Source organism: Protopterus annectens, chromosome 10.part0, assembly GCF_019279795.1.
Source record: "Protopterus annectens isolate FY-2018-M chromosome 10.part0, PAN1.0, whole genome shotgun sequence".
NCBI lineage: Eukaryota > Metazoa > Chordata > Ceratodontiformes > Protopteridae > Protopterus > Protopterus annectens.
The window spans coordinates 1,589,362,759-1,589,375,014 of record NC_056744.1 but is presented as its reverse complement, the minus strand read 5'-3'; the positions used below and the strand labels follow the sequence as shown (position 1 = coordinate 1,589,375,014).

Here is a 12,256-nt window from a genome sequence, read left to right as displayed (position 1 = left end):
GGTACACTCCTGAAGTTACCAAGTTAGAGTATTTGTCTATATCTTTTTATGTTTTTTAGATCAGCATGTTGCTTTACATCGAGACACTAACAACTGAGTCTTTCTTGCCAAATGGACTTTTATCAAAATGTTTTCTGACTTCATCTGAAGGTTTGCATCTTCATAGTTGTATTACTTTAGAAGATGCAGGGGGCAAAGTCCCCTGCATTGGGATGTGGGAATTTGTCCCCATGCAAATGGATTTCGATGAAAGATTGTTTGAGATGGACATTGGTTCATGGTTTGATGTAAAGTGATTTGCTGACATGAACTGTATCCAAATTCCATAAAAGCACAGCCTGGTAAGGTAAAAGAACATGCACCAGATAGTTTCAGCAGCATCCTGGAAACTAATAGTTTTCCCTTATCAGCTGAGCCAGTGAAGTAGGAACTAACAACTCTTTTAGACCAATAGGACCCATGTCACTTATTGATCTCAATAACTCTGGTAGTCAATGCATGATCCTACAGTGTAAGACTAGTCTAAGCATCACTGAACATACCTACAAAAGTCCTGGCTGCAGAGTTCTGGACCTAGTACAGGTGGTTAAGGTCATTGTAAGGAAACCTTAATTATGTGATACTGCAGTAGTCCAAAAGTAAGGAGATTAGAGGATAGACAAGTGTTGCAGGGTCATCAAATAGAGGATGATACTTGATCTGGGCAGTGTTCCTCAGATAAAAACACCAAGATACGTTCATAGTAGATCATTAATGATCAAGCCAAAGTCTGGCACCACGACACAAACCCAGACCTATTTGCAGTATACAGTAGATGGTCGTAGGAGAAAATATGAAGATGCAGATAGCCTTTAGGTCACTTCTGTGGTCATAACTTCAATTCTAGAGAGACAGGGACTAAGCTGCCTGATTTTAATGTACTCTAGGATGGCATGCAGAATGTCTTTGAGAGTATCAAGAGTTATTATATACCTTTCAGTGAATGAGAGGCTTAGGTGGGTATCATTTGCAAAGCACTGACATCTAAACTAGCTGTACTGACTGACTTCTTTAAGTGAAAGCATGTATAGTATCAGCAGCCCTCATGATAATGATGTAGAAAATACACCAATCCTTAGGGGCAGGTGCAAAATCCTTTTTTTTTCTAAATCTTTTTATCAGTTGTGCTTGCAGACTATCATCTGCTTTTATCCAGTCATACCCATTTATTTCTCTTTTTGGGTAAGAGTTGATCACAGCAGGCCATTATCCAGGCAGCCATTAGGAGTCTTTGCTTGCCTCAGCTTTCCAGGCCTCACAGCAGCCTTGATGTGCAGTTGCCCCTTATAGGTTCATAGGTTGGTACTAGGCTATTGGCCCTAGGGCCTATACAAGCCTAGCCATAACAATTCCCTGGCTATTTCTTCCCACACTACTTCCCTGGACCCCTGTCTAGCAGGGCGACTGATGTGATCCCCAGGGTGAATTTCCTTTCTCCCATCCAATCGTCAAGATTCCTTTTAAAGGGGGCCAAGGAGGCGCTCTGCTTGACATGTATGGGCAGTCTATTCCAGAGTCTTGGGAGTCTCTGGGTCAGGAATCTATCCCTCCAGCATGTTTTGTTTATTGTGATGATAAGGTTTAGATCCCTGGAGCATGTGGCTCTGCAGGCTGCATGCATATTTCATTATATGCACATAATCTCTGTACACTGTGTGAACATGATGCTTGGTAGGCAGGTGTCTCTGCCATTTTTACTATGATGCTTGGCCTTCTTCTTGTGTCAGCAGTGCAGTAGACCATGCTGTATTTGTCCCATCAGGATGAGTGAGCTAGTACTGGCCACTCTCTCTCTCTGACCCTCCCTAGCTGGGTCCTCTAATGCCCTGATCACTAGTCAATCTCAGGTCATCTGGGTCACAGTCAGGGCTTTATTCCTATGCACCACAGAGCTGGTTAAGGCCAAACAGTCATGGAATAATATTGGCCCAAGATCATTCAGACAAGATAAAGCAAGCATAGTCTTACTTTGGGTCCACTCCTCATGTAGTTGGGCCCAAGGCTGATATCAGTGCAATGACCTCAGAATAGTCAATATATTGACTAATATTAGAACCAGCTTGTTGACGCACAATGTCACTTCTCAGCCCACTCAAAGCTCCTTGAAGAATCTTCACAGCCTAATCTGACATACCCCCCCCCCCAAAAAATAAATAAATAACACAAAACAGCAGCATCACACTCTGAGGCAAAAAAATGTTAATCTGTTTATTCAAAAATCTGGACTGCACAGTTTGTACACAGAACACTAAACATTCAGAATCATCCAAATTCTGCTGTAGAGTGAGCTTGTCAAGTTAAGGAGCTAAGTCACTACACATAACTTGATGCTTTGCCAGACCACTTCAGGAAAGTGTAACCTCCCGAGGAAGAATCCCAAGTTGAAGTGGACTACATAGTGATTGGATCAAGAGACTGCTTTCCATCACCAAATCAGAAGTGATTAACGCTAGTTCAAAACTCAAGTCCATTGAGTGGCCAGAAAAAACTTCAGCTCCTTCAGAATTAATCAGAATTTTTAACAATTGTTACAGAACTGTTATCATTGCAAATGTTAAAGTTTCAGAGCATTAACTAGGTCAGGTGGCAAACATTAATTTGTCAAGGACGTTTGTGAAATCTGTGTAGGAAAGCTTTTACTGCTAGATGGAGACTAAATTTTTTTTCCTCACAGTCTTTTTGCCATCATGCCTGCTGACCAGTAAGCCATGACCAAGATGTGTATATGGCCAGTGCTGTTCAGAGGTGGGAACCTCCAAAGGAAAGCAGTCATACAGGCAGGCATGAGGGTTGCATATGCCCTCACTGGCATTCTGGCAACTGAGGACATATGTTATGACCCTAACCCCACCGCTGGTGATAGAAAGAGTATCTGCATCATGAAAGGACCATCTAGGCTCCTTAGAACTGTGTACACACATTCCTTCACATGTGGCAGCAAGGGCTACGGTCTCCAGCTTTGGCAGACTCCTCCCAAGTCCTCCCTGTACTAGCTCAAATCTGCATGCAAGACATTTAACAAGCCAGCCATGAACCAACCCCCACATCCCCAGGATGGGTACACCCATGCTTCCAAACCGCTGCATCAAACAGCTGAACCACTTCTCAAACTCAGGTCCCCAGAGCTATAGTCAGGACTTTATCCTTCTACAACATGGAGCTAACTAAATTGTAACTAAACTTGATAAATGTAAGGTCACTGTCACATGATAAGTCAGAATGAATGCTCCATCTTGTTGTGGACAGAGCTTGAGCTAGTATACAGCATGCTGTGGATCTTGCCTGGCAGCGTTATGATGTACTATCAGTTATTTGGGTATCATAGTGAGGCATATTCGGATGCACTGTATAATCTCAAAATACTGAAATGTCGAATTTCAGTATTTCTAGACCATAAAGGTGAATCCACAAAACACAGATAGCCCAAAACTGCGAAATTTGAAATCCTGAATACATAGCATAAACCACACCACACATACACCACAATACCCACAGTACAAAACAAAAAAACACACAAAAACATAACACCACACATCCACAAACCTACACTACAAATAAGCAGGGGGGCAAGTCCCTCTGCACCCCTCATGTGTGGGGCTGCACCACCCACACCCCCTACTTATATATACTAACTCCGAGATCGCACAAACAGAAAAAGAAAGTAAACTCACACCCAGACATTCTACAGTCCCTTGCACACGCACACACACACACACACACACACACACACACACACACACACACACACACACACACACACACACATATATACAAACACCAACACATCCGACACTTACACACTCGTACTTTCACCTGCCTACCCTAACCCACATGTACAACTTACAAACACACTCACATACACTCAAACCCCCCCCCCAAAACCCTTACAAAACACTCACTTACCTTAAATTTCATCTAAATCCACGCATGACACCGGACATCATCCACACAAAACACCGCACCTAATGTAGCGTAAAGCCATAACCACGAATTTGAGATATTAAAATTTGTGATTGTGCACTTTTGCTATTTTAAAAATTCACCTTTATTGTCTCGAAATACTGAAATTCAAGATATCAATATTTTGAGATTATAAAGGGGAACCGCATATTCACCCCACATGATGATGGGTAGCCCTGACCAGACTTTGATCATCCAAGTCATTGAGATAATACTCCAGGCATCCTGTAGTTGACTCCCTCCCTGTGGATCCTTTGGTTTCGTTGTTAATGAAAGGTGAGGGAGGGACTCGCAGTACTGAAGACTGAAACCCTTTGTTTGCACAAACAGAAATGTATAGTTATAGGCAAGGGTGGTGCAAGTTTCCCCATAGCAAGATGTATTCAGTGCTTGTTAAAGGTGAGGGACTAACTAGTGATGATCACAGCCCTTTATTTATCCACATGTGCAGATACAGCATTCTTCTGCATTAATAAGTGTATAGTACTTGTGAAATGGGAGCAGAAACTGACATCATTTTGGACTAAAATCTGCTGTTTTATAGGGACGTCATTGTCATTATAGGCACAGATCCATTGAATGATTTTCTCTACAGTGGTGGGGTAGTCATTTTTGTAAATGGTTGGCAATAACTGGGAGGAGTAATGTAACAAGTTCAGCAAAATGTGAAAGAAATACATTGGCTGTTGCTTCAAAGACAGATTGACTTTAGTTGAGGTGTTGTTCATTCATTTTTCTTCACTTCCCTCCATCTTGACGGATTTATCAAAAAGCATTTTGTAGCTTGCAATACCTCTGTTGTGTACCATTCTGGCTTACTGTTGCTCTATTTCTCTCTTTTCTTTTTTTATGTTTTTTTTAACCAAGATGCAAGTGGTTATGTGAAGTTTTGGCATGTTTCTACCCAGTCATGTTTATCCACAGTTCTGGAGGACAGACAGACCTTCACAGTGGCATTTAATTCTTCAGGAACCCGCTTCACTACTGCAGGATCTTCCACTAGAATCTATGTCTATGATACTGAAACAAAGGAGACTATTAATGTTTGCCAGCCAAGGTAAGTGACACTCAAAATGGCAGCCAAGTAATCTGCTGTGCATCTAGATCATCTAATGTCCTGCAGTGTAGCTGGATGACCATATGGTCTGAAATGTGGATGGACAATTAAGTTGTTTGCAGGAATGATCTGTGGTCTGGCACTGTTGCTGACTATTCAGTAGCAGTGTTGAATTGTTTTGTGCTGTGTGACAAGGCTGGACTGTCAAGAGTATATACTCATTCAGAGTTTAGTTGTTAGCTCACCATGGATATATTAGAAGAGCCGTACTAGTGTCTGGCTTAGTTTTGAGGACTGGTTTGAAGGTAGATAAAACTCAGAAACATTCAAGAGATATTTATTAATGCAAATTGTAGGACCTGATAGGCACAGAGGTAGACTGGCTCAATATGTATAACTGAGAAAAAAGTGTTCTGTCATTTTATGAGCAGAGAGACACCTAGGTAAAAGAGTTTATCTGGATGGGAAAGAAGATGCTATACTTTGCTGTTTTAGTGACTACTGTGTGCATCATTGCATTGGCCCCTTATTTTTGGGTTTGTCATCCTCCAGAGAACTGTCTGTGTTTAGCATATTGATCACTTTTGCAGTAACTTTACCTATATGGGTTATATTCTGCATAGGATATTACAGTTTGTCGACTTCCAAAGCTTCAAGGCACATTCAACACACCCAAACAGTCAGCCATGGGATGAGCTGACAAAAAAGACAGGGTTGGATGGCAAGTCCTTCAGAGCTTTTCTGCCATGGAAGACTATTTTTCTCTGAAGCTTTCAAGGATCGATGGTTGTCTTGTACTCTTCCTTTCCTGGACAGATAAGTTCCCTTTGAGGAAAAACTTACCATTTAAAAAAAACATGTTTATTAATAATTTCTCGCTCAGCAAAGTTATTTTTTAATTTAGGAGTATGCATTTTAATGGACTTTCATGAAACTATATTGTACTTTTTTATAAAAAACTGCATTTTTTCTGTCTTTTTTTTTTTCTGTGGAGAATTTGTGTTATTTTACTTTTTGGGGCTAGCAACATGTTTTAAAGTATGTTTTACTGTGTTTTGTGTGAAAAAGTGACTTTTGAAAAAGTTTTAATTGTAATCTTTACGGCTTTTGCTGCTTGTTTTCCCCAGGAAAGATGCATCATTTTTGGCTTCATCATGGAGAACTTACTGGTCCCACTGTCAGTCCTTCTTCCAGCCACAAAAAGAAAAAGTTAGGCAAACAGCCTTTGTCACCACAGTAGGCTAGCAATTTGCCTCAGTCAAAAATGGTTGATAGTGCTGTGGCCATTGTTTGTTCCTCAGCCCTCTCATCTTTTACTCCAGATCCCACTGGTGTAGCACCTACAGCCACTACGGACCAGGGTTTAGCCATGTCCTCTTCGGCTGTTGGGGGTCTCCTCAGTGGGCAAGATTCACCCTTGTTGGTCCTGGGAGATGGAAAAGGGAAGACTTCCCTGTTTTGCCAGAATGTTATGCCTATCCCTGGGGAAGCTGCTATTGCTATTAATAAAAAACACCGCTTGCCCCATTTTCCTGTCAAAAAGAAACCGAAAACTAAACTTTATCTACTACTTTTCAAATTTACTTAGACAGGAATAGTTTACTGGGTCTAGCTCAGGGTATAATTCAGGCTATTGATCCTTCTTGTAAAGTGGCTTTTTGTAATAGAATGAAGGATATCTTTTGTCCTGAAGAGAGTCAACGTTGTGAATTTGAACAGAAAGCAGAAGATTCCTCAGATTTCTGATTCAGACTCAGAGAAGGACTCAGTTTCTGATTCTCCATGTGGAGGTTTCTCTTTCTCTGGAATGTGCCAGTATTTTCAATAGGAGATTAGTGAAGTTTCCACTCCCAGAGAAAATAACTATGAGCTTTTACAGAAGGACTTTCTAGAACCGTCACCAGTTTCTCCAGTAGTGTCAGCTTTGGAGGATATGCGTGTGACTGCCTGAAATTTTCCTGATAGTCAGCCAGCTGCCCCTAAAAAAGTAGATAAAATGTATAAAGTACCTCGATCTTTTATGTTTTTATACACTCTTCCCAAATGTGACCCAGCTATAACTTTAGTTAATCCAATGCTGCAACATTTAGTTAATTCTAATCCTACTTTTTCTGATAAGGATGTGACCATCATTGATAAGTAGGGGGCAATGTGTATACTTCTGCAACTTTGATTTTCAGAATTTTGAATTGTCAGACTCGTGTTTGAAGCTTATTCTGACTAAATGTGAAAGTATGGGGAATATTTTGTGTGCAGTTTCGTCTTGTGAGGAAAATCTGCTTTAAATAATTTAGTTTCTTCAATTGTATAGGTTACTACTCATTGTTTACAGTGTGTGCATTAGTATGACTCAGTTCTTCCAGATCTATGCTACTGGTACTGTTTTAAAGAGGTTTGCCTGGCTGCATTCTCAGAATCTCCCAGATTATGTAAATCTGAGATTTTAAGTTCTCCTTTGGATAGAGATTTAATTTGGTTCCTCTGCTGTAGAGAGGATCAATAAGTGTGATGAAAGGAATAGGTTGATACAGGGAATCTCTGAGATTTTCATCCCACTTCCAAATTTTCTAACAGATTCTCTAACCACTCATACAATTTTTCCAAAAACATATGTTTAAGAAGAAATGACAAGGGGGTTCCAGAAAGAATACTGGATAAGAATAACCAAGGACAGTCCTGCAAGTCAGAATAACAATTTAAGGGACCTTGCCCCCCCCCCCCATCTCTCCCACCCTGGCAGTTCCCTTTCTCTTCCATAAAATCTGAATCTTCACTTTTCTCTTTGGCAACAGTTAGTTTTAGACAAACGGGTTCTGAAGATCATTCATCAACATTACGGATGTCAATGGGAGAAAATTCCTGCATTACAGGGGTAATTCCTCATCTACTAGACTAGACTGGACTCTTTTATTTTCACCTGTCCTTCATTACATGCTGTCCCAGAGAGTGATAGAACCAGTTCCTCCTTCCTAGGTAGGGAAATGTTTATATTCAAAGATGTTTTTAGTGTGCTTCCAAGATGGCTGGACACTGATCAACAGCATAATTTCAGCTCTCCCAGTGTCAAAACAGAAACTGAGAAGTGACAACCAGAGATACTGTCACCTTTAGAAAAATTCAGTTACTAGCTAGTAAGTATACTGCCTGAATGCCTGCAGAGAAGAAACTTAGAAAGTCTGAAAGAAAATTAGCTAGAAATGATGAAGAGAGAACACTGACTGGGAAGAATCCTGCAGCTGTTCAGCAAAAAGCAGTTGAAGCTCTAGCTTTGGTACAAGATATGGCTTCTGGTAATGGAGGGGAAAAAATAAGTCAAGTGTGCTCAGAGCTGTTTAAAATAAATGACACACTGAGGAAGTATATCAATTCAAATAACAAACGGCTAGAATATTAACATGAGATTATAAAAATGCAAAAATCAGAGGTCAAAATAAAAAAAAAAGGCTGAGTGAGTATGAGACTGCTCAAAAAGAGATGTTTCAAAAATGATAGAATTAGAGGAGAGAGTGCACGGGAAAAATCTACTTTCTCTGGAACAGCAGAAAATCTCTGAAGGAGCAGACTGTGTTAAATTTATGAAATAAACAACTGGCTGATTTCTCGTGGCCATATTTGGAGCATACACACGGTATGTCCTTTCAATTAATTATTCTTGCTCTGGAATACCAGTACAAAACCTTTATTAGTAAAGAAACAAATCTATCATCAGAAAAAAGTTGATCCTGACAAAACTGTGGCATCAGGGCAAAGGATTAAAAGTTGGACACACTAGAGTGTTTGTGGAAAATGATTATACACTGTAGACCAGGCAGAAGAAAAACAAATTTATTCCAGTAATCAGGGAATATCAAGAGGCAGGTGTGAGGTTCAAGTTGCTGTTTCCAGCTGTCTTCAGAATATTTTTCCTGGGTATCAAAGCCATTTTGTGATGCAGAACAGGCTAAGGAGGAAATGCAAAATTTGCCTAACAAAAAATGAGCCGTCAAGCAGAAGGGGACTCTCCTTCTTATTCTTTTGATAATAAAACACACTGAGAGACTTTGAAAAAGCAACACACCAACCAGAAGAAATAAAGCCACCGAAACAGAGAATCCTGGTTAAAAAGCCAGCTCAGGTACACCACCAACCACACAGGGATAAAAAGTAAATATTTTAATGAAAAATATAATAAAAAATAGTTGAGCACTTTCATCCCTAGTGGTATGGGACTTCATCAGAACAAACAAAACATTCCAAAATACAAAACTCAGCTATTTAAACAACCAAAGGCTGGAAACACTTCCCTAATTAATGGACAATTGTAATTTAAAGATACAGACAAGCATTACATAAATAAAGCAATGAGATGTTAACATTAAAATGTTTTAACACCAATAATCAGAACAATAAGTCAATAAAAAGGACTGTGGCATAGAGAAACCCAAAATATAAAAAGCTGAGTCTGTTCCCTATAAAAATGACCATGCTGTATTAAGTATTACTATACAAGAATTGCTCTAAGTTTCAAAGCACTAGTAATATAAACACAATCGAGACCAGGCTTATCACTCACATTGAGTTGCAACTGCCATAACAGTTCTTTGTATTTTATCCAAATCTAGCATTCTAAATGATCCATAACAAAAAATAAAAATGTGTTATGCAAGCAGTCTTATGCTTGTACAAAGGTATTGTTCTCGTTTTTGTTTTTAACATCGTAAAGATGTTCATAAATTCTCTTACAGAGAGGGTGTTCAGTTTTGCCAACATAAAAGGCAAAGCAGGCATCACAAAATACTAAATAAATGATTCCTGATGTATTTCAGTTATAATTTTGCTTAAAACCGAAAAACAAAGTTGATGGTGGGTAAATTAGTAACACCCCCCCCCCCATGTATAAAACCACATTGCTGACAAGCTCCTCAGTTTCTAGTACCTAGGAGGCCATCATAGGGTATGAAATAGTGTTACAATAATCTCTCTATTCTTTCTTAAATGTTGCTATTCCTCTTGAAAGTAAAATGAGGCACACCACCTGCAATCTCTGCAATTGCTGAATCGACCCACAGTATTTTCCAGTTAACCCTAAGTTCATAATAATACCACTATCCTGGGAATACCTAAAAACAATATTCCTAGAAAAATTATCTCTTCCCATTATTACCACTAGTGGATCCTTTAAGATTGTTAGGCATCCCATTACCCAAAATGAGAAGAAATTTGGAACATCTTCCACTCAAAATTTCTTGAGGGAGATCTTCTAATAAACAGTCCAAGTAGCCCCTTTCATGGAATGTGGTTTTTAATTTTTCTATTTCAATAGCCATATCAGCATTATCCAAAATCAATCTAGCTAACTGGACCATTTGCCCATTGACTAAACTGCATTTTTGCCTGCAGGAGTGGCAACTGTCAAAGTGTAAAAAACTATTGGAATTTGTTTGCTTTTGATAAAGACCAGACTTAAATCTCTTACGTGAATAATCCTTTTCCAACAGAATGTCCAAATAATTGATCTTGTCAATAGAAAAATGATATGTGAGGACAAGAAGAGTCTGAAGAAACATAATTTTGCTCAGTTTGCACGTGTGAGTCATGGTGACAACAAAGTTTACTTTGACTTAAAAATGTGATACTGCTGTTCAAATAATCAAAAACCCCTTAAGTTCAATTTCGATGCCTTTCCAGATGACAAAAATATCATCAAGGTATCTAAAGTAGGCTGCCAATTTGTTGGCAAAGGTAGAGGTCAAACCATAATTCTTTTTCCAGTAACGCATAACAATATCAGCATATATGGGAGCAGATACAGCTCCCATTGTTACTGCTTTTCTGTTTGTAATTCTCCCTTTCAAAAAAGACCAAATTATTTCTCAAAACAAGGTCCACAAAATCACAAATCATAGAGACCTTACAATTATCAAAAGTGCTCTGGGTGCTTACAAAGTCATGAAACCACTCTCATCCCACCTCATGTGCTATACAAGAAAATAAATCTTTTATGTCAGTCTTAGCAAGTATCATTCTGAGTTTTGTAATGTTCTGTTTGTTCTGATGAAGTCCCATACTACTAGGGATGAAAACGCTCAACTATTTTTAATTATATTTTTCATTAAAATGTTTTATTTTTTTACCCCTGTGGGGTTGTTGGTGTACCCATGCTGGCTTTTTAACTAGGGTACACTGAAAGACTTTGCCAGTGATATCTTTTCTGTTCTACCAAAGGAAAATGCATGACAGATGTAGAAAAACACAAGAGTTAACCAGAGGAATTGGGTGCACCATGGAATTAAAACTGAAAATGGAATTTGGAGATGTAGATAAACAGGAAGAAGACCAGCAACATGAAAATTAGTGAATAAATGTGAGACTGCAAACCATCAGTCACATTTGTGAAATACAGCTGTATAAGAATAAGTTGAAAGGGTGGAGTTTTGTTGACTTTGTAAATGTGTGAGGAACTGAAAGGTGTTTGCCTCACTTCATGTCATTAGTATTTGGAAGGACTTTGAGGGGAGGGGAGGAAAAAGGAAAAGGAAACTAAGTAAAACTATTTATTTTCTTAACAGTATTTCATGAAACTTTTCACAGTATAAATTGCATATTTTATAGTATTTTAGTTGTTCTTGTATGTGATAAAAGTTATTAAGGTAAACAGATGCCTTTTTTCTTTCTCCATCTTTTTCTGTGTGTTCTTTTTTTTTTTTTTAAGAAATATAGGCATTACAGACCAAAAAGAGAGGAAACGCTAGATAAAAACATGTTTAACTTAATAGGCTTTATTCCTTGGATTATTGAGGTGGGGTGGGTTTAAACATACACATAATATATGTCTAATATGTAGAACTGATGTTTTCTTTTGCATAGGTGACTCTCTGGATTAAGACTGTTGGCATAATCTAATAAGAAATTTTAAGTAGAAACAAGTAAATATGAGAACACCAACTATAATGAAACATTTTCCTTTGCAATAAATGTTTTAGTTTCTCATTCCATGCTGCAACAGAGGACCGCAGTATTTCTTTTTTTTCCCCTGATCTTTCCATGGAAGCAAGCTATTAGGGCAATAAAAGCCAGAACACTGCTTTCTTTAAGCCTAAAAGTTAATGATTTCTGTTAATGATTTCTGAAAGTATGCAAGTAGTTTTCAAATTTGGGGAGGGAAGATAAAGATGAAAAAGAACAGACACTAATTAGTGTAAGTCGGAACACAGACAACAT

General features: G+C 38.7%; 1 protein-coding gene across 1 annotated transcript in view; it reads left to right on the top strand.

Annotated features, from left to right (window-relative positions):
- The window catches only part of LOC122813760 (general transcriptional corepressor tupA-like), a 339,582-nt gene that overhangs the window by 98,666 nt on the left and 228,660 nt on the right, over positions 1-12,256 (top strand). The window contains exon 5 of the mRNA XM_044086245.1: positions 4,867-5,056. Coding sequence (XP_043942180.1) covers positions 4,867-5,056 — 190 coding nt within the window. The remainder of the gene's footprint in view (positions 1-4,866; positions 5,057-12,256) is intronic.